Below are 21,478 nucleotides of genomic sequence, written 5' to 3'. Positions count from 1 at the left end.
GCTGTCTGGCTCGCATCGCATTCCGGGGCAGGGGTGCGCCAGGGTGTCACCGCGGTTACGGCAGTGAGGGGGATTGTTACCCTGGTAACAGTGTACTAGGAGGTCTGTGTTGATGTCACCACAGTTACGACAGTCAGGGTGTTTGTTGCTCTGGTTACAAGGTACCATAGGGACCGTATTGGTATCAACATGGTTACAACAGTCGTTGTAGTTACAGTTACAGTGCATGGTGGGGGTCCATGTTGGTGTCAGCAGGCTTGCAGCAGTGTGGAGACTTGTTACCCTGGTTACTGTGTCCCAGCGGTTACAACAGCTGGGGGATTGTTACGGGGGCTGTGATGGTGTTACTGTGGCGACAGGCTTGTACCCAGCAGTGACAGCATGCAGGGCTGTGGAGACTGCCCTTAGCACTGTCCTCCCCAGCCACCTCTGGGCTGAGCTTTGCGTTGGGTATCCCGAGTGCAGCTCACCTTGCCCTGGCCAGGGCCCCAGGGCTGCTGCTATAAATACCCCCCAAGGCCATCCTGGTGACACGTTATGACATCCCAGCCTGTCAGAGAGCCACTGCACTGTCAGCTGGGACCAGGCACTTGCCCAGGAGCCTGGCACATGGGTCAGGTTTCCTGGAACGAGGTGCCACACGCCCTGGTTCCTCCACATGCCCAAGGCCCTGCTCCCCGGGGTGTTGTGTGGTGCTGTGCGCAGCAGAGGGCAGCAGAGAGCTGCAGCTGGAAGGGACAGGCAGTGGTGCCCATGGACTGCAGGGGACCAGGTGCTTTGGGTGGAGAGTGGTTAGGGGGCAGCAGTGGGTGTGCCCATGGCAGGTAAGGGGGCAAGGGCTGCATGCCCACAGCAGGGGCTATGGGGCAGCAGGCTCTGCGGGTAGGTTTATTTTTGCCGGCTCTGGTGGAAGCACCAGGCTCCAGGCCTACCAGGATCAGGCTGCTCAGGGCTGTTCCTGGGGACATTTGCATGGGTCTCAGAGTGCTGAGCCAGACCTGGCAGCTGGGGGCAGGGTTTCAGGGCCCTGGGCTGAGCACAACCCTGCTGCCTTCTGCTTTACCCCAATGCATCTTGCAGCCCTGGCTGTTGGGTCATTTTCTGGCCTCTTGGGCCTTGTTGCAGTGGCCCGGCCCAGCTGGATGCCTGCTCCGTCACAGCCTGAAAGGCTGTGCTTGCAAACTGGCACCCTGGAGCTGCAACTCCTGCTGAGCCCTGGGGGTGTCTGCCTCCCCCACAGCGACAGCTGCTTCCTCCGGTCTCCATGCGTGCGTGTGGCCATGTCTGTGAGCCGGGTGGGGACATAGGGACCCAGCCTGGGTTCATGCAGAGCCTGCACCTAGCTCCTATCTCTGCCATGCTCCTGGGAGGGAGTCCTGCGGGTGAGGCCTGCCTGTTCTGCGGCGCAGGACACTGGGGTTCTTTCACCACAGCAGCAGGGGCTGAGAGGGCTGCTACGCCCCCTGGGAAGCACAGGAGGCTGTGGCACTGGCTTTGAGGCGGGGTGGCTGTTCCTGCCTAGAGTTCTTGTGGGCTCCGCTCTCCCTGCTGCCCGTAACAGAGCCCCAGCCCGGGCTCTGTCACGTCACCACAGGCTAGTAACTCCCCTCCCCCGGGGCCCTCTGAGTAGGGGCTGTTCCCAGCGACAGCTCCAGCCCCCACCTCCTGCAAGCCAGTGTTAGATCCAGGCCAGCGCTGGATTTAGCCAGCACCTCTCCCTTTGCTGGGGGCTGGCAGCCGCGGGGTCTCACATTCAGCACTGGGGCTTCTGCCTCTCCGGCCGCCCTGCTCCTTTGTGGCTTATGCCAGCCCCAGCTGGTGGCTCTGAGTGGCTGTCCTCTGGCCCAGCAGCCAGGCCTGTGTGGGGAGCATGGGGTGGCCCCCCTGCTCTGGCCAGTTGCCCAGCGTGGTGCGTAACCCGAGCTCTGCCTTCTCTGTCCTTCAGGGGCTCACCTCCACACTGAAGCACTGAACCGCAGCCCCGGGTGGCCAGCCCTGGCCTGGCGAGTGCAGGAGGCAGTGGGAGCGGGGCTGGCTGTACCCGTTGCTCTCAGCTACTGGCATGATTTCCGTAAGAGACTTACTTCCCGTCCCATCCGCATGACTGACCGACTGCAGATGCATGAGCCACAGTTCTTACCACGGACGAGGACCCAGGAACCAGCAGCGCCCGGGACAGCGACTTGGCTGCACACCCCTGACTAGGAAGGGCTGCCCGGGTCAGGGGCATCAGCGTCGTGTCATCTCTCGGCTGGGTTTTGCCGCTTCAGCCCTTTCCAAGGAGCGTGTCGGAGTGGGTGGGGGGTAGTCAGAGCTGAAGGGGCAGCGGGGGAGGGCCTAACTGCAGGTCTCCGGGGGGGGGGCAGCCCCCCACCCAGGGCAGGGGAGGAGGTCTGCTCAGGGATGCCCTGCCCCTGTGTCGCCAGGGGGAGCGCGCAGCTCCCAGCAGCTCGCAGCTCCTTGCTTGTGTGAACGTGTAAACTGTACAGTACTCAGCCTTGTGTATATGAACAATAAATACTATGCAATGCCCGAGGGCGCTCAGCGCTGTGCAGAGCTGGCCCATCCAGTGCCCAGACACCTCTCCAGCTGCAGGACGGGTGGCCCTGCCAGGGAGGGGCTCTGGCTAGTGCAGCTGGGCAGCAGGAGGTATCAGAGGGTGACGGAGCCAAACCTCCCAGCGTCAGCCTGGTGGTTTAATCCCTTTGGCCGTGTCCATTTCCTGATGCCCCCTCCAGGGTCCGGCAGGGGGCACCTGTAAACTCCCCTCTCCCTGCCCCTCCCCAGCCACTGCCGTTACTGATGGGCTGGCGCTGAGGGCCTTACACCAGGCCCCACTGCCCCGGGTGGGACAGGCCAGTGCCAAGCTCGAGACCTACAGCCGTGCCTCGGCCCATGCACGACGGCTGTGCAGGAGACGCAAGGGCACCCCATCCCTGCACCACTTGAGACCCTCCAGGGTCCCTCGGCTTCTCTGAAAGGCCAAAATCAGCACAGCTCCCTGCCCACTGACCCTTGCCGGACCAAGCCCCAGTGCCCAGGGCAGAGCAGCCCTCTCACGCAGTCACACTGTGTGGGCCCCACAAACCCTACTGCCGAAGGGCCAGCGTTCCCCTGGGAGCTGGGCTCTCTGCCCTGGAGCTGTTCCTGGGGACAGGTGAGCGCTGGCCCTGGGCTCAGCTGTTCCTGCCAATAGCCCTGTCCTGGTAGGAGGCTGGGAGGGTGGGGTGGGCTATTTAAAGGCAGGCAGGAGATGGAACCTGGCGTGGCATGACCCCGGGAGGGGTGCAGGAATCCCTGCCAGGCCCCAGGAAGTCACCGGGGTCCATCTCCAAGGGGCTGAGGCGTTTCCTAGCAGCAATGCCCAGGCCAAGCCCACCACTGGTGCTGGGCCACATGGAGGTGGCACAAGAGGCCCCTGGCTGGTGGGCAGGTCCAGGAGAAAAGCTCTTCCCTTCCTGCAGGCTGTGGCGGTGGGGAGATGCAGACGCCCCTCGGCCGGCTTTCTCCTCGGCGAGCCAAGCGGCCCGGACACAACCAGGTCGGGTCCAGCCCATCCATCCATCCCCCTCCACTCTGTAGCGTCCCCTCCCTCGAATGCTGAGGCAGCTGACTCCGCTCGCATCTCCGTAGAGTCGGGTGTGGGCCCCGGCCGCGGGCGCCGTACTCCGTAGGGAATGCTCTGCTGCACTCCGCCGGCCCCCGCGGGTGCTGCTGCTTCGCGCTGATGGCTAGTAGGCACTGGCCGGGGCAGGGGCGCGCTGCCATGGCCTCAGGAATGCCGCCGCCTGCGCGCTAGACGCTTTTTAGACCTTTTACAATCAGTTTCTTTCCTTTTTTTACTGTTATGAGGATGAGCCCGTGGGCTCCCCCTGCCCCCGTCTCTGCCCCTAATGTATAGACCATCCTCCCTGGACACCAGCTACCAGACTACAACTTAATAAAGAAATCGACACCAGCTGGGCCTGGGCTCTGCTTCTCTGCGGGGGTGGCAGGACGAGGCAGCCTGGGCCGAAGGCAGCCCCGGCCGTCAGTTCCTGGCGAACGGAGGGAGGTGGGGAGGGGGCTGCAGAAGGCCACGCGCACACACCCAGCCTGCCGCAGTCACTGGGGCGGAGGGAGTGACTGCTGCAAGGTGGCCAGGGCTGTGAAAGACCTAGGTCTGCTGCCCCAGGTGGGCCCTGGCAGTGGCAGCCACTGGGGCAGGTGATGTGCCCCAGGCTGGCATCCTGGTGGGACAGCACCAGCCTGGTGCAGGAATGACGACACCCACCCCCGCATCGCTTGCAACAGCTGCGGCCATGTCGCAGTTGAGTGCTGCCCCACATGGCAGGGCTGCGGGCGGAGGCACAGCCATGCGCGCTGGCTGCCGTCACTGCAGTGGCATCGTTCCTGTGCGGCTGCCTCCCGCGCCCAGGCCCATCACAGAGCAGTGGGGAATGGCCCATGGCTCTGGCTGCATGAGCACACTGCCCGCAGCCAGGCACAGAGCCCTGTGCTGGTGGGGTGTGGCAGGAGGCACAGGTGTGCAAGGGGGGTAGCACATGCAGGGACTGGGGTGTGGCCAGGCAGAAGAACAGGATTTAAAAATAATCGCTCGGAGCAGGGATAGGTGTGGGGGTGCATGGAGGGCCAGGTGTGGGGCGGGGGGACGTGCAGAGGCTGGTGGGGTGGGGGGCAGATGGAGGGCCAGGTGTGCAGTGGGCAGGAGCACAGGTCGGTGCATGTGTGGAGGTGGGGAGAGTTCAGGTAGGGACAAGTGTGCCGGGACCTGGCAGGCTGGAGCGGGAGGCCACTGCTTGTATGCATAGGAATGATTAATTTGACCAAACGGCGCCCACCAGGCTGGGCAAGCCCATTGGCCCCTCCCTGCGCCAGTCATTATGCTGCCCCACCCACGCATCAGCGGTGCAGCCTGCGCTGCCCTGTCCAATGCCGGGTGCGCTCACCTCCCCACAGACTGCCTGCAGCCAGTGCAGGAGCCTTGTGGCCTCTGCCCCGGAAGCCCCCTGAGGCTTACACCAGGCAAGCCCAGCAGGGGGCCACGAGCTGCCTCCCCAGGCACACCCATACACAGGGGCACACACCATTGGCCCCCAGACCTGCCTAATGCCCCTATGTGCTTTAGCACATGCAGCTCTGCCACCATGCACCCCCAGCAGTGTTACCTCTAATCTTTCCACCCATGCGTGGCATAAACGTTACGTGCACCACGCCAGGTCCAGCTGTGCACGCTGCTATGCCACGGGGCGGCATCGAGTACGCCACCTCCGAGCGTCCAGTGCACACACGCTGAGGTACACGCACAGACACCCCTGGCCACACACCCTCGGGTCCAAGCAGCTCAATGCTCCCCCACCAACTACAGCCGCTGCACGCACCTGCATGGCCCTGCCCAGCCGGGACTCCAGCGCCCTGTCGCTTGCGGTGGCAGCAGGACCCAGGCTGGAGCAGCCTGGCTCAGCCCCTACGCTCTGAGCCCAGCAGTAAGGCGCTGATCATTTTTTTACAGTCCATCTTTCAAATTGCAATTTTTCTGGGGTGAGCCAATCCAAGGTCTGGCCTGTCACTCAGCCAATAGGAGCTGAGGCCCTCAGCAGCTCAGCCAATTGGGGCTCAGTATTCTAATTGCCCGCAGCTTTATCAGAGAAATGTTGCTTCTCCTGAAGTTAAACTTCTGTGGCAGGGACCTGGGTGCTGCTTCCCTGGGGCACCTGGGGTCAGGCAGCCCAGCGGGCGCCAGCTTCCTGTGGCCTTGGGCCTCCGCCCTGGACGGCGCCTGGCAAGGCACGCCCGGTGCGCGTGGGAAGCGTGACTGCCGGGGCGCCTGCTGCCTGGGCCGTTCCAGGTGTGGAAGCAGCAGGCCTGTGGTGAGGTGGCACAGCCCCCCTAGAGGCTGGGCTGCCAGGGATGGCTTTGCTAGGGCGTGGCATGGAGCTGGGGCACTAGGGGCTGGGGCGGCGCATTGGGGCGAAGCGTCGCCATGGACTCGAACCTGCAGGGGCCATTCCTGCTCAACAGCCCCTCGCTGGCCCCCTTCTCAGAGGCAAAGGCACCCGTCTGCCAGTACGCGGTGCAGAACTCCTTCTACAAGCTCAGCCCGCCGGGCCTCAGCGCCCAGCTGGCCGCCGGCACGCCACACGGCATTACCGATATCCTGAGCCGGCCCAGCAGCAGCCTGCTCACAGCCTACCCCCACGCCGGGGGCAGCTTGAACGGCCTGGGTTCCCAGCCCGTCTACTACGGCGCCCAGGTGGGGCCCTTCTCCAAGGCCGGGAGCGAGTACCCCCCGCGGGCCATGGACTGCTGGGCAGACACCGGCCAGGACTGGCGAGGCGGCCGGCCATGTGGCAGCAGTGAGTACCTGGCGCGGCCCTGTTGGGTGGGATGTGTGGGGGGTTGGAAAGAGTCCCACACATAGAGATAGCAGCAAGCTGGGTGGCACCACTCCAGACGCAGCCCTTTGGCTTAGCAGATCCTGCTAACTGGTGCCCCTTGCCCCAGCCCCACCAGCCGGTGCCCCTGCCCCCTCTTCCCAGCCCTGCCAGCCAGTGCCCCCTGCCTCCTGCCCTGCTACCGCCAGCCAGTGCCCCCACCCTGCTCCCCGACAACTGGTGCCCCTCCACCCAGGACCGCCCCCCAGCCAGTGCCCCCGGCCCTGCCATCCGCTGCCTGTGCCCCCAACTCCCCAGCCCCACCAGCCACTGCCCCCGCCCTGCCAGCCTGCTCCCTACAGCCCATGGGAGACCCCCAGAAGCCGAGCCACAAGGCACCAGCTGCACCCACCCTGGGACAGGGCCACCCCCCAACAGGGACATGCTGCTGACAAGGTCAGCGCCCTGTGCTCCCCAGGGCCTAGCCCTGCCCTCACCACTCCTGTGGCCTGGCCATGAGGCAGGCTGGGTGGGCCCAGAGGCTGGCAAATGCCTGGGAAGGACGGGCAGGTGATGGCACAAGTGCCATCCTGAGCCCCTGCGGCTGGGCCCTGAGTCACCCTCAGGCAAGGCAGAAATGGGAGTCACTCCACCCGCGGGGGACAGAGCTGAGCCCTGGTAACCCTGACCTGGGGGCACATACCCCATCCCGTTGCCCCCAGTTTGGGTGCACCTGGCTCGGGAATGGGGTGGGGACAGAAGGGCTGGGACAGAGCTGCCCCTCGTCCCCGCAGTGAGTGCTGCAGGGGTTGATTGGTCCCCAGCCCTGTGGGGACAGCACCCCCCAGTGATCTCCTGCGGCGCTCAGTGCCCGGGGCAGCCTGGCCCTGAAGGCCATGGCAGCCAGCAAGGACAACAGCCTCGGCCCTAGGAGAGGCTGTCCCGGGCATGGCCCCACAGTGAGCCACCCCATGCAGTGCCTTTCCCCTGGCCCCCCGTGCGCGCCGGCAGCCCCTGGCTTCAGGCCCTGGCTGGCCCATCAAGGCAGTGTGCCCCATTGGCTGCAGAGATCCAGGCGCCACATGGCACAATGGCCATGGGACCTCTCCCGGGCATTCAGTGTCCCTTGTGGGCTGGGGCATGGACCGTTTCCCCCACGGCGTTCTGGGGTGCGAGCTGGGCCCTTGCGGCTGGATGCCAGCACCTGAAACAGGCCCGGCAGCATCAGACCCCGCTCGGGGCGGAGCGGCGCAGCATGGCACGCTGGGGACAGGGTACTGCTGCCACTTTGGGGACAGAGGGGGATGGCTAGCTAGGGGAGGGTGTCACCGTCACCCAGTGATGCAGGGCCTGCTCAGGAGGGTGTCATCTTGCCCTGGGGAGCTGCTCTGGAAGTGTTACTGGCTCCCGGAGGGGGCTGTGTTGGGGGGCGTCACCCTCACCCGGGGGGCAGCTCGGGGACGGAGGTTACCATCACCAGAGGAGAGGGCCTGGCACCTGGGGGGGGCAGGGCCTCTACTGGGGGGTGTCACTGTCACCTGGGGAGCAGGTCCTATTCAAGGGGATCTCACTGTCACCCAGGTATCAGGGTCTGTGCTGGGGGTTTCACCGTCACCTGGGGGCCAGGTCCTTTTAGAGGGGGGGATCGCTGTCACCTGGGGGCCAGGGCCTATTTGGGAGGGTGTTACTGTTACCCGGGGGTCAAGGTCTGCTCTGGGGGCAGCAGCCACGGGCATTCTTTGAGGGCTACCAGCTCCCTGGGGAAGGCTGCAGGGTGCATGCACCTTGTGTGTATTTCCACTGAGTGCATGAGCTATGTCCAGCTGGGGGGAACTGTCACCCCAGGGAGGGGGGTTGTGGGCAAAGCCCACGCTCAGGCAGAGGCAGTGTTACCCTCAGGGAGGGAGGGGGGTTGGTAGGGCTCAGTGTGTCCGGTGACTGGCTGACCAGAGGAGCCGGTGACTGTCTGACCAGCTGCGTCCCCTGGCCCCTCTCCCGTGGCACAGGCCCCCTGCACTGACCGGTCCCCTCCCTCTGCCAGCCCCGGCTCACCTGGCCGACAGCAGCCACCGGAAGAAGCACACACGCCCCACCTTCACCGGCCACCAGATCTTCGCGCTGGAGAAGACCTTTGAGCAGACCAAGTACCTGGCAGGGCCCGAGCGGGCACGCCTGGCCTATTCCCTGGGCATGACTGAGTCGCAGGTGAAGGTGAGTGTGCTGGCCTGGGCCGTGCCCCCAGGGCTGAGCGTGTTAACCGGGGCCTACTGAGCCCCCTCTGGCCTGCTGGGGTCGGGGGTGACAGTCCCCTAGGCACCAAGGACCTGGCCAGGGCACCAGGGGGTAGCAGCACCACATACGAGCTGGGTGGGGGGCCCAGGGCAGCCTAACACGCTGCCCACCCTGGCCAGGTGTGGTTCCAGAACCGGCGGACCAAGTGGCGGAAGAAGAGCGCGCTGGAGCCCTCATCCTCCTCACAGCGGGCCGCAGGTGAGAGGGCGGCCTCAGAGCCTGAGGACGACGAGTACAACAAGCCCCTGGACCCTGACTCGGACGACGAGAAGATCCGCCTGCTGCTCAGGAAGCACCGGGCGGCTTTCTCGGTGCTCAGCCTGGGATCCCACAGCGGCTGAGCCGTGGCACCCTGCAGCGCCCGGGCTGGACACCAGCTGCTCGGTGCCAGAGCCAGCAGCACAGCGCCTGCGCTGGCAGGGGCTGCTCGGGGTCAAGCCCTGAGATGCCTGGTCCCAGAGCAGGGAAGCTGGAGCCTGTCTCCTTCCCAGGTGGGTGGTGCAGGGACAGGAGCAGCTGGGGGCTGTAGAATCCAAGCTGTGAACCGGAGAGGGGTTCTGCCTCCGTCCCTGCCCCATGCTGGGAGGGGCTGCCCATGCAACGCAGGAGGGAGCAGGGCTGCAGTATGTGCTGACTGTTGGTGTTACTGACCCTGCCGTGCCAGGAGCAGGGAGGAAATAAAGGTCTCAGTCCTGTTTACATCTGGGCGTTATTTGACTGCTGTGTGGGTGTGTCTGGGGCTGGCTGGGGAGTTGCGGCATGAGGCTAGCTGGGGGGTGGTGGCGTGTCTGGGGCTGGCTGGGGTGTGCGGCGTGAGGCTAGCTGGGGGGCGGGGGGACATGCACCTGATTGCTGGGTGGTGGTGGTGTGTGTGGGGTGGGGGCTGGCTGGGGGGGGCGGTGAGGCTGGCTGGGGGTAGGATGGGGGCATGCACCTGATTGCTGGGTGGCAGTGTGTGGGGGGCTGGCTGGGGGGGGGGTGTGCACCTGATTGCTGGGTGGCAGTGTGTGGGGGGCTGGCTGGTGGGGGCGGGGGTGTGTGCACCTGATTGCTGGGTGGCGGTGTGTCTGGGGCTGGCTGGGGGGGTTGCAGCGTGAGGCTACCTGGGGTGGGGGGATGAGGGCATGTAGCTGATTGCTGGGTGGTGGTGTGTGTGGGGGGCTGGCTGGGGGGGCATGTACCTGATTGCTGGGTGGTGGTGGTGTGTGTAGGGCTGGCGGGGGTGAGGCTAGCGGGTTTTGGGGGGGGGGGGTACACCTGATTGCTGGGTGGCCGTGTGTCTGGGGCTGGCTGGGGTGGGGGGGGTGTGTGCGGCGTGAGGCTAGCTGGGGGGGGGCATGCACCTGATTGCTGGGTGGTGGTGTGTGTGTGTGGGGGGGGCCTGGCTGGGGGGTTGCGGCGTGAGGCTAGCGGGGGGGGGGGGGGTGCACCTGAATGCTGGGTGGCCGTGTGTCTGGGGCTGGCTGGGGTGGGGGGGGGGTGTGCGGCGTGAGGCTAGCTGGGGGGGGGCAGGGGGGGTGCACCTGATTGCTGGGTGGTGGTGTGTGGGGGGGGGGCTGGCTGGGGTGGGGGGAAGGGTGCGGCGTGAGGCTAGCTGGGGGGGGGCACCTGATTGCTGGGTGGTGGTGTGGGGGGGGGGCTGGCTGGGGGGTTGCGGCGTGAGGCTAGCGGGGCGGGGGGGGGGGTGCACCTGAATGCTGGGTGGCCGTGTGTCTGGGGCTGGCTGGTGTGGGGGGTGTGTGTGTGCGGCGTGAGGCTAGCTGGGGGGGGCAGGGGGGGTGCACCTGATTGCTGGGTGGTGGTGTGTGTGGGGGGGGGCTGGCTGGGGGGTTGCGGCGTGAGGCTAGCTGGGCGGGGGGGGGGGTGCGCACCTGAATGCTGGGTGAGCAGGAGGTTAAGATGTCAGCCAGTGAACCCCTGGGGGGCTGCCAGCCTGGCTCTCAGGGCTCAGTACACAGCTGGGGTGGGGGGGGGACAAAAAGACTACACTTAGTGGCAGCTGAGCAGGAAGCCGGCCCTTCTGTGGATGCCTGCAGCACTGGAGCCCTGACAGCCAGCTGGGGGGAAGGGCGCAGCCCTGCAGCCTCCAGTGCTGAATCCTGGCTGCTCCACTCTTTCGTCATTAATTAATTAATTTGAAGTTTGCCCTGGGGCGTTGCCGCATCTTTCCTCATTAACCCAGCCCTGCTTCCTGCCCCATGGACTCAGCAGGCGCTGCATGCCGTCACCTGCTGTTGGCGTCGCGGCTGGTCCCTGGAGCAGCACACCTGACTGCTCTGTGCAGCACAGGTACCATGGCAGGTGGGTTTGGAGCACTGTCCCCCTGGGTGCTGCTGCCATGAGCACTGGAGGCTGAGCCCAGCAGTAAGGTGAGGTCCCATGGGAGGCTGGAGGTGGGGGAGCTATCCAGACAGGCCGCAGCCACAGAGCGGGATGAGATTAGGGCACCAGCTGCAGACACTTGTATGCCAGCCTTGTCCAGCAGAGGCTGCAAGCATCCCTGGCTCCCCTAGTGCCAGTCTCAGCCTGCAGGGGCCATAGGCCCCCCAGCGCCAGCCTCACCAGCAGCAACTGCTGGGGGGCCCAGCATCAGCACCCTGCAGGGAGAGGAGCGCTCGGGGTGTCTTCCCAGCACTGGCTCTGGGATGCTGAAGGCACCCAGAGCGACTGTGTGAGGCACCAGTTCAAAAGTCACTCGTTAGCCCGCTCCCCCCCGGCCCCCCCCCGTGGAACATATTAGCTGCGAATAAATACCATTTATCTTGGGGAAGTGCGTGAAAGCCCATTCACCTGTCGCAGCCGCACGATTGATGCTGTGGCAATAGCCTGGGCATGTTTACTGCCACTCTGGCCTGCGCCCGCCCTGTGCACAGGTTACACGCAGGCACCGCAGGCAGCCAGGTAGGGGACATACCACGTGTTCCAGTGACGCAGGGACACTACCGGCTCACCTGTGCTTGTTCAGCCCTACACCATTCTTGTGTAAACACAAGGCGCCTGTGGTTACTTGTGCCTGACATGGCCAGCAGTGTTGCCATTTTTGTGTGTGGGGGGGGAATGAGGTGGCAATGCCAAGGCAGAAGGCACTACAGCGGGGTGGGTGCCAGCCCAGGTGAGGGGCAAGGGCCTGATTTTTAGGTTTCTCCTCACAAAAATATTTGCCCCAATGAAAAAGGCAACCTGCCACTGGTGGTCACCTCGGTATGGGGTCGGGGGGTGGTCCTGCGCAAGGGCTGAGCCTGGGCACGCCAAGTGCGCACTCTGCACCCGCAAATAACCCACCCCGATAAGCACACCCACTGTGCAAAGGTGCGAGCCAATGACAGGGCAGCCCTGAGCAAACAGGCTGCAGCAGCCCAGGGAGGAAATCGATAGGAGATAAGGTGGTGTGTGCCCATCAGAGCAATTAGTACAGCTGGGGGGTGGGGGGGGGGAGAGAGGGGCAGGCTTTAACCAGACAGCAGAGACCAGCTGCCATTGCCATGGGGACAGGACAATCCCCCCACCCCACCATCACAGCCCAGTGCTGCACTGCCCACATAGCCTCATTGACCTGCACCCCAGGGTCCCCACTGCCATGGCATGACCCTCCCTACCACCCCAGCACTGCCATGACAGAAAACCACCAGTACCACAGCCATGTAGTCACTGGAGGGGGCCAAGCCTTCTGGTGAGGGCTCATTTCCCTCCCCTGCCCCCCCCCCGACATCTACAGTGACCCCCCAATAAGCCACAGGCCCTACAATGAAGTGCCCCCTGCAGAACAGCCAGGCTCCTGGCAGCCCCAGGTCTCTCCAGCTGCGTGACAGGCTACAGCAAAAGCTGTGCCCTGGGGCAGGGGAGCAGGGAAGGACGGGCCCATGGGGATGGGAGGGGCACAGCTCGTGACAGGCTGGGGCTCCACGGTTGGCTGCCCAGCCCTGGGGCTAGGACAGCTTGCCAGCCATGAGAAGCCCAGCCCTACCGTGCTAGCTGGCTAGCTCCATGCACATGGGCAGCAGGGTAGCTGGCCCTGCTGAGCCTCGCTGGACTCATCATCCAACCCCGTGAACTGTGGCCTCCTTTGCAGGACAGCCACGAAACCTCCTGCCCCACAAGCTGCCCGCTCCCAGGCCTGGGAGCCAATGCCCCCATTCTGTGGTACCTGAGTCTCCGTTGGCTTGGGCCTTTGCAGCGCCCCCCAGCGCCCTGTGACTCCTGCCTTCACGTACCTTGCCAGCCTCTCTTACTGCTCTGCCAGGCCAGGCAGACGAGCCGTTCCTGGCTGCCACAGCCTCCCAGGTGAGGGCTCAGCCTGAAGCCAGGGCCTTGGCAGCAAGGGCCCTGCCCTACAGGCACAGGCCTGGTGGAAGCCGTGGTATTGCAACGTGCAGGCTGAGCACTGTGCCCCTGCCACTTTGGTGGGGTCTCCCACCTGGCTGGGGCCAGCACCCTCCCACTGCATGAAGAGGTGTCCACCACCACCACGCCGTCCAGTGTCTCCTGTTAGCTGAGTGCTTGGGCGTCTGCCCAGGAGAGATTCAGGTGCCACTGAGCCAATTAGCAGAGCGCCCACAGCCGGCAGCCTGTGTTTCTATGGGTGGTGCACATCTGCCCATGCCTCAGTGCACATAACATTCATTTTGCCCATAGATGATAAAAATTAGAGAGAACTCTGGTGCCATCCCCTGATTCCCACCCTGCGGGGGGCGGGAATGCTAGTGAAAGAAGCAGCCCTCGTGTGCTGGGGAGAGGCAGGCAGGCTGGAAGCTTATTACCAGCATGTCAGGAGCACTAGGCCCCAGGAATAGGGGGCTCCTCTGGTCACTAGGTTCCTGGGGCTCTCAGCAGCCCCCCGAGCGCCAGCATCAGCTGCTTGGTCGGGAGCTGGGGCTCGGCTCTGCGGGGGGAAGCTGGCGGGATATTTTTTTGACATTTTCTAAGCTGCCCAGTGGGCTGACAATTTTTAATGTACTAACTGCCTGGTCCAGTGAGCTGATTAATTGGTGCTGCAGAGATCAATACAAAACAGAAAATTAAAACAATTTTAAAGTGATTAAGTAGTTTAACACCTGTCTGCTGCCACGTCAGCACCGGGAGACAAATAAAGCAGGTGGCAAAGGGCCTCCTGCAGCCAGGAAGAGTGACAAATAGCAGCTGTAGCCAGCCTGCCTCCACCCAGAGCCTCTACTTCAGCCTGGCCAGAGGGGCCAGCTCTGCCCCACAGCTCCCCATGCTGCTCACTCACACCGCTAGCCACCCGTCACCTTCTGGCCTACCCACACTCATGGCTGCAAGTCAGGTGACACAATGGGGCCAGAAGCCTGCACCGCTGTCAACCCCACCAACACACAGCAACTGGACACGCAATGAGCTGCCTCTGCCTTACAGTGCTGCTTTACCTGCCCTGGGTTGCACCAGGGCACCAGCCTCTCACCTGGCCACGGGGCTCAGACAGTGCCGCCTCGAGCCAGGCAGGCGGACTCAGTAGGTGGGGCACTGCGACCCTAACCAAACTAGTCACCCCTTCTGTTCCCTAGGTCCCTGCCTCCTGCGCCACCCACTGTACCTCAGGGAGCCCAGACTGCTGCTAGCCTGAGCTGCACACTGCTGGGCTTGGTTGGGGAATCTCACAGTGCTCCACGCCATCTTGGCGCCAACACCCACCAGCCACAAGGATGTCTGCAGGACTGGGGCCCTGGCTGGGCACAGGACACTGCTAGGCAGGCACTCCTAGCAGGGCGTCAGACCTGTCTCTCCTTCAGTTTGCTGGCTCCTCCTTTGCCTCCTGCTCCAACGCCACAGCAGTTGTTTGTGCTTCGGCCCACAGCGGGGGTCCCTGTAAGCTGAGTTCTTGGGTGGCTGCCTAGGAGAGATTCAGGTGATAATCAGCAGAGCACCCCCAGCTTGCGGCATGTGTTTCTATGGGTGGTGCACATAAAATTTATTCCACCCATGGATGACAAAAAAAATGTGAGGGAACCCTGGCCTGCAGCCCTCAGAGCTGGATGGTGGGACCCAGCCACTGTCTGTTAGGTGTGCACAGAAAGGCAGGCTGGCAGCTGCTCTGAGCACAGAGTTCTGACGTAGACCCTTTCCCTAGCCCCCAGCTCCCTGGCCAGCCGGCCTGTTTGTGTTAAGAGGTGCCTGTGGGCGGCGAGCACAGGCAGGCCGGCCAGCCTGGCAGGCAGATGGATGGCATCCCCCCTTCAATTCCACATCCCTTTTCTCCCAGACAAACCCCGTCAGATTTCCATAAATCAAAGCACCACGCTGTTTAATAAAAATTTATTGACTTACAAGTGATTATTTATCAAAAGACCATTAATAGCGGCTCCAGGAATGATGTGCTATGGGGTGGTGCAGGGAGACTAATAGGAAATCAATGCTGGCAGCAGGGCAGAATGCAGATGAGGGGCTAGTGCCCCCCGTCCCTGCCTCCCCATGGCCGCACCTGCCAGAGCCAGCGGCAGCACCTCCTGGGCTGCCCAGAGCGCCCCCTGTTTATTTATCGTTTACAAATGAAATGATCGATACTTTTAATCTAGACCTAAATTTATTAACTTTCCCATCGGAGAGAGACGTATCGACTGGGGCCACGGGAAGGGGGAGCGTGGGAAGATGGATGGCCGCCTGGCCAGCGCAGACCTCGCCTGCCCGGGCAGCGGGAGGCAGCTGGCCTGGCCAAGATGTGCTGAGTGGCTCTGCAGCCTGGGCACTGGCGGAGATTCTGGCAACACCAGTGAGACGGCAGGAGCAGGGGTCTCAGCCATCACCACCTCACCCCAGAGGGAGGAGAATGGGGCCCTGGCTTTAGGTTAGGTCCTGTTTTGGGCTTGCATGTTGTCTGTTAAGAGCCCCCCCAAACTCGCCTGGCCTTTGACAGCTGGCCCTGCTGGGGGCTGAGAACCAGGCTGGTTAAGGGGGCATGCCAGAGCTTGGCGGCGTCTGTGACCCAAGAGCTCACACCCAGCCACCCCGGGGCAGGTGCTGCCCTGCAGGCCGAGACCTGGGGCAAGCTCAGCAGGGGGATCAGGCCCAGCCTGTGGGCACCGAGGCTGGAGCTGTAAGAGAATGGGCCAGGCTAGGTGGAGCAGCTGTGCACAGGCTGCGCTGCCCACCCCGCCCCGGCCCCCACACACCCCAAGGATGTGCCTCTCCCTGCATCAGCTAACCCCGTCTCTTCCCCACTCACCTGGGCAGAGGCTCCGGACTGCGGGACGGCACGACACAACCAGGTGTGCCCACGGAGGACCCACTCCCTGCAGCGGTTCACTGCTCAGGCCGGGATGTCGGGGAGACAGCCGCGCGGAGTGTGAGTGCCGAGCGCCGAGCCTCCGCAGGAAAGCAGCCAGCGAGGCTCATGCTCCTGCAGTCTGGGGGAAAAGGCCTCGCTCCCAGCTGGCAGCAGAGGGGCCCTGAGCACTGGCTGCTCAGCAAGGGCCCTGCCCCTCCCGCCTGGGCAACTTGCTCAGCCCTGCACTAACTGCCCGCATCCCTGGGCCCCAGCTTACGCCAACCCTCACACCCCAGGCAGCCGGATGGGGGCCTGGCGTTCATGGGAGGGGGGCCTGGCATCCTGCTATTAGGGCAGCTACATCCTCCACCCCCATAAACAGCATCCCAATCATTCACTTGCAGCCCACTCCCCACAGCTCCTGCTGGACCCTCTGGGTACAAAGGGGCCCTGGTGACCCCATGCACATGGGGGTGCACAGTACTCACCCTGCTCCCTCTGTGCAGACCCTGGGACAGGGGCAGCATTCATGCCAACCCCTGGGCATACCGGACCCTGAAGCTGCAGTTCACCTCCTCTCCCCACTCCCAGCCTGTGCAACAGCTGGAAGTTGGCTACAGCTGGGCCCAAACCTCCCTGCCTTGATGGAGGGTAGCTGAGGGTCCCCACAGAGCCCAAACCCTGGCATGGAGGGCTGGACTCCCTGCAGTGACTCGCAGTGCCCGTTCCTACCCCAGCTGAGCAGCACTGCAGCCCTTGCCTGGGTGTTGGTCTGTGCAATGTCCACCCTGGGGTGCTGGAGCAGAACCCCACTCAGCTCCAACTCCAGCCCCTCTGCCTGGGAGGTGGTCTCCAACCTGGGCGTGGCCCCGCCCCACTGGGCGGAGAGCCTGGAAGTCAGGAGGAGGCGCTCCCTGGTAGCTGGGCAGAGACAGAGCAGAGGGGACTGGGCTGTAGCAGAGCTAGGCTGACAGTTCCAGAAGGGGCAGCTGTGCCCGCAGCATTCTGCTCAGACAGATGCTCTAGGCCAGCACTTCCAAGGAATGGCAGAGACCCTTCAAGTGCACAAACACCATCCGCCCCACAGCCGGCTGCCCTCCTTCCTCTAGAGGGGTCATGTCAGCAGATGGTGGCCGCGCCGCCCACATTCCATGCAGTGCTGTGGGCAGTGAAATGGCTGACGCCCTCAACCTGTGTGGGGCTGAAAGAAGGGGGTGCAAGCCTGGGGCGGGAAGTCACTAGCAACACAGGAGTCTAGCAGTAATCTGAAGTCACACAAGCAGCCGCCATGCTCTGAGCTGGGTGCAGCTGCATGTAATCCCCCTCACAACAGGGCCAGATACAGACCCAGGGCCCAAGTGTCAGGCATAGGGCCTCCTTGGTGCACCCCATTGCCCAGGGGAGAAGCCAGAGTGGCACACATACTGGTATCACAGGGTCCCTCTCTGCCCTGGCTTCCCCCAGAGAAGTCAGAGCTGTAGTGGGCTGATGGATCCTTCAGAGCTCCATAGGGGAATTCCTGTGCTGGAGGGACCCTACTGCTGCAGCCAGCTGGGCAAGGTGCAATGCCGCACGCCCATCTCCACAGTACTGAGGCACCCTTCACCCACAGAGGGGCAGGCTGTGGAGGCAGTGGGGACCCCTTTCCTGGCAGGAGCCTGGCACTGACTAAGTGCGCCCACACACACACAAACACGCACCCACGGGCACACCCCCCTCCTGCAAGCTCTGCAGACCACAGCCGGGCTGTCAGTGTTTGTTTAATGCTGGCCCTGCAACGGGCTGAGCTGTAACAGTAACAAGAAGGCAACTTTGCCAGCAGCCACTGGGGGCCGCCAGGCTCCAGGCAGTGCAGCACCTCTGGGGCAGAGCCCGAGGCCGGAGGAGTGGGCTGAGCAGCTCTGGAGCAGCCCAAGTCCAAAAATACAACACGGCTCCAGAGGGCCCAGGGCAGCGCTGGAGCCAGAGCTCAGGAGCGGCTCCGGTCTTCATGGTTGCCCACGATAGTCTTGCTGTAGAGCTTCTGCTGCTCCTCCTTGAATGTGTCCTTCACTTTCTCCCTCTTCAGGCCCCCATCCCTGGGGAGAGCGGGGTGATCAGACAAGAGGCCCCTAGACTCTCAGCACCTTTCCCAAGCCCTCCTGGTGCTGGGGCTGCCCACATCAGCTCTCCTGCCGCTGACTGTCCAGCAACTGGCTGTACATCGTCACCAGCCCCAACAGCAGCACAGGGGCCCAGCTGCTCAGCCGCTGGCTGCAGTGCACAGCCTGGCTGCCGGACTGTGCTGCTTAGCCTTGGGAGCCCCAGAGCTCAGGAAAGGGCCCTCCCTTTGCTCACTCTTCCAGGGCAGTGGCCAGGACAGTTTGTGTAGCAGCAGGCTCCCTGCTGCTCATTGGCACCCAAGGCCTCCACTGCTCAGGCAGGGCTCTGGGCACTGCTCCAAGCACCCCCTGACAGCCTGCCTTTCCCAGGACCCCAGTGCCGCTGCATGGTTCAGTGGGGTGTGCCCTCAGCCCCGGCCTGCCCCTACGCAACATACTGCGCTTAGGAGTTGCTGCCTGCCTCACGAGCTTAGCCCCACTCAGTCAAGCAACTAGAAGGCTGGCTTTGGCACCTGGGCTTCCCGCCTGCCTGTGGGCTGGACAGCAGCAGGGCCTCAGACCCAGCACTGGAAGGGGAATCTCTGGTTCTAACTCACCACAGCAGATCCACCAGGCCTCCCTGCCGGGCGATTGCTGACTTCACCCGGTTGGCAAATTGGACCGCATCCTCCCCAGGCTGTGGGAGAGCAGGGCTTCAGTAGGAGCAAGAGGCCCAGCCCTCAGCAGCCCTCTCTCCCGCAGCCCTTCACTCACCTGCCTGGTCATGGGGGGCAGATACCAGACACTGCATACGATGGCCCAGCTGGTCATCATCCTCAGCAGGTAGGTCACCATCCCATACTTGCTGCTGTTCCAAAAGGCATCTCCAAACTGTGGGTCGTACTGTAGAGGGTGAGAGAGCCCATGAGACCCACAGAAAAGCAGAGGGGGAGGCATGGGGGCATCTCCCTGTTATGAGCCAGGCCTCAGACTACAGCTAGGTCTTGACTCTCCTAGGCCAGAGATCCTGGACCTTCTTCCTACTGGTCATGACTCAAAGCGGAGACGAGCCCCTCATGCCAACCAGGGCTGGGGCAGGTTTGGGGCCCTGGTGCAAGGATCTGTGCCCCCCCCCACCAGGTCCCCCATAACCCTGTGTTCCTGACCCACCTTCCATGAGCAGGCTTGGGTGGGGAACAGCTATGCACAGCCAGCCTCCCAGAGCCCAGCATGGAGGGGCACTGCTGAGTGCCCCACAACAGCAAGCTGCTCTCACCTTGATGGCCACTGGGTAGACTGTGGCGCCAATTTCAAAGCTTCCCTTCTTGAACATCATTACGGACGTGTTGTTGATGCAGGTGCCTGTGAAGAGAGGAGTGCAGCCAGCTCAGCCTCCTGTGAGCACATCGAGGAGCCTTGGCTGCGGCTGCAAGGACTGGGCCCTGGGACTGCCCAGGGATTGTCATGGGGTCACCTCGGCCATGCTCTCTCCTGCTCCCCAGTGCTTGCAGCTGCCTGGGCTTAGCACTGCTGAGGGCTCAGGCAGCTCAGGAACAGCCTCAGAGCTCTGGCAACACTAAGGACATTGGGGATCTGCCTGTCCCAGAGAAGAGGGAAGGACATAGGCGCTGGCCCCAGCCATACGGTGCCCTTCACAACACCTGGTGGGGCAGTGAGGCCTGGCCTGCAACTCACCTTCCGGGAAGATAAGGATGGGCAGTTTGCTCTTGTCCTGGACATGCTCTGTCAGCCTGCAGGGAAAAGAGAGTCACAGACTGGCATGGCTTCCTGTGGCTGCCCCACTGGCTCTGCACCCAGCTGGCCCGAACAGACAGCGTGCACCCATCAGCCTTCATGCAGGGGGATGTGTAATGCCCCTGGGTTGGGACAGCTCCCCGGCTCCCTAGAGCCACCTGGGACAACCAGCCCTCTGACAGAGGCACCTTCCTCCTCTGTCCCCAGCAAACCCTCCCTTCGCCCTGCCTGGGAGAACACTAGCAACTGCTGTCTTACCTTTTGGCCACGAGGTGGCGATCTTTGACCTCAGAGCGTTCAAACCAGACATGGGGACATGCCTTCACCACGGCCCTCTGAATCATGCCCATGAGCCCCCCGTGGATCTGACCCACCTGAGCCAGAGGAAGGCAGGCAGGTTAGAGCCTTAGCTGCAGAAGTCCAGGCAGCTCCTAGCCTCACAGCCAGACAGATTCCCCCTGCTCAGCAGGGCGCTGGAGTGAGAGCCCTGCCCCTTAGTGCAGTGTTCCCTGTAAGCAGGGTGCCTGGGCAACCACCCAGGAGAGAGTCCAATACCACCCAGCTGATGAGCAGAGCACCCACAGCCAGGCTTTGTGTTTGTACTGGTGATGCGTATTCACACATCTCAGTGCACATAAAATATTTATTCCGCACATGGCTGGAAAAGCCCAGCACATGGATAGAAGAGATCAGAGAGAACACCGGCTGTACCAGAAGGTAACGTTTGGTGGGGGATGCACCAAAGTTGCCAAGGGGCAGAGTCACAAACAGGAGGTGGGGGCAGATCCCATCCTATTCTTTGATCTCAGGATGGCCAAGCTGCAATGACGACTTGCCCTTCCTCCAGTAAGCAAAGCCCACAGTGCTGCAGGCAAGTGCCCTGGGCCATTGCTAGGCCTATTCCCCCACTCAGCACTGGCCTCAGCAGCTGGGCTGCCAGAGGCTGCTAACCTCCTAGGGAGTCAGCGGGATGAGAGGGGGATGAATACACCAGCAGTGCTGAGCAGTCAGCCCCGGGCCCCAGAAAAACTGTCTGTCCATCCATGCGCTTTGCAAACACAATCTCAGAAGCCCCGCTTGCCCACCTGCAGGCAGGACACAGCACAGTGGCCTGCTCACAGCCCTGCCCTCCCTGGCGATGCAGAGAGGGGCCCTTACCATTGCGTAGTAGCCATCGCTGGCTAAGATGATCACGTCAATGGGGGAGGTGTGATTAGCCACGCAGATGCCTCCATTTCGGGGTCTGTTTTCCCTAAATACAAGACACACACACACACTGGGTGACAGAAGGAAGCATGGGCCCAGCCTGTGCCAGGGGGGAGCCGGTGCTGTTGCTTACCGGTCGTGGTAGGTGATGATGGCAGTGAGAGCACGCACGCAGATCCGGTAGCACATCAGGTGCACGTGCTTGCTCAGGAATTCCTTCCACCTGTTGCGGCAGGACAGAGATTGTTCTCCCACCACGCCAGGAGCCACCCCCACTGCAGCACCCTGTCTGAAGCCAGGAGGTGCCTCAAGGGCCATGTGGGTGAGACGGCGCATGTACTGTACCGGGCTATGACAAGGCAGACCTGAGTGAGAACCCCCGGCCCCCAGGAGCATGTGAAGGGCAGTGGCACTAACCCAACCCCACTAGGTCACCAGGCAGGCTGGTTCCCTCCCCTCCCACATCCATCAGTCCAACCCAAGCCCTCTTCCAGCAAGTCACCACCCAAGAACAAAGCAAAACTGCTCAGCTCAGGAGTGTTACTCTTTTGTGG

At 63.2% G+C, this 21,478-nt stretch overlaps 3 protein-coding genes across 16 annotated transcripts in view; 2 read left to right on the top strand and 1 right to left on the bottom strand.

The window, feature by feature from the left end:
• Nucleotides 1-3,958, top strand: part of ANK1 (ankyrin 1) — a 104,038-nt gene extending 100,080 nt beyond the window's left edge. For all 12 annotated transcript variants that reach the window (XM_074982034.1, XM_074982025.1, XM_074982033.1 and 9 more), the window contains one exon: nt 1,946-3,958. Coding sequence is in view for 1 of the 12 variants with exons in the window: in XM_074982028.1 (XP_074838129.1) it covers nt 1,946-1,972 (27 nt within the window). In the remaining 11 variants the exon portion in view is untranslated. The remainder of the gene's footprint in view (nt 1-1,945) is intronic.
• Nucleotides 3,959-5,983: 2,025 nt separating this feature from the next.
• On the top strand, nt 5,984-9,281 carry NKX6-3 (NK6 homeobox 3). Its single transcript, XM_074981876.1, has 3 exons — nt 5,984-6,356; nt 8,416-8,585; nt 8,786-9,281. The coding sequence occupies exons 1-3, from the start codon at nt 5,984-5,986 to the stop codon at nt 9,005-9,007; spliced, it is 765 nt and encodes a 254-aa protein (XP_074837977.1). The 3' UTR covers nt 9,008-9,281.
• Nucleotides 9,282-17,626: 8,345 nt separating this feature from the next.
• The window catches only part of GPAT4 (glycerol-3-phosphate acyltransferase 4), an 11,695-nt gene continuing 7,843 nt past the window's right edge, over nt 17,627-21,478 (bottom strand). For all 3 annotated transcript variants that reach the window (XM_074981549.1, XM_074981550.1, XM_074981551.1), the window contains 8 exons: nt 21,058-21,147; nt 20,877-20,970; nt 19,977-20,092; nt 19,659-19,714; nt 19,240-19,325; nt 18,738-18,866; nt 18,581-18,660; nt 17,627-17,960 (listed from right to left, as the gene is read on the bottom strand). In XM_074981549.1, the coding sequence (XP_074837650.1) occupies nt 17,852-17,960; nt 18,581-18,660; nt 18,738-18,866; nt 19,240-19,325; nt 19,659-19,714; nt 19,977-20,092; nt 20,877-20,970; nt 21,058-21,147 (760 nt within the window). In that variant the 3' untranslated portion in view covers nt 17,627-17,851. The remainder of the gene's footprint in view (nt 17,961-18,580; nt 18,661-18,737; nt 18,867-19,239; nt 19,326-19,658; nt 19,715-19,976; nt 20,093-20,876; nt 20,971-21,057; nt 21,148-21,478) is intronic.

The sequence above is a fragment of the Carettochelys insculpta genome, chromosome 31 (genome assembly GCF_033958435.1).
Source record: "Carettochelys insculpta isolate YL-2023 chromosome 31, ASM3395843v1, whole genome shotgun sequence".
Classification (NCBI taxonomy): domain Eukaryota; kingdom Metazoa; phylum Chordata; order Testudines; family Carettochelyidae; genus Carettochelys; species Carettochelys insculpta.
The sequence above is the reverse complement of the archived record's forward strand: the minus strand, read 5'-3'. Positions and strand labels throughout refer to the sequence as shown.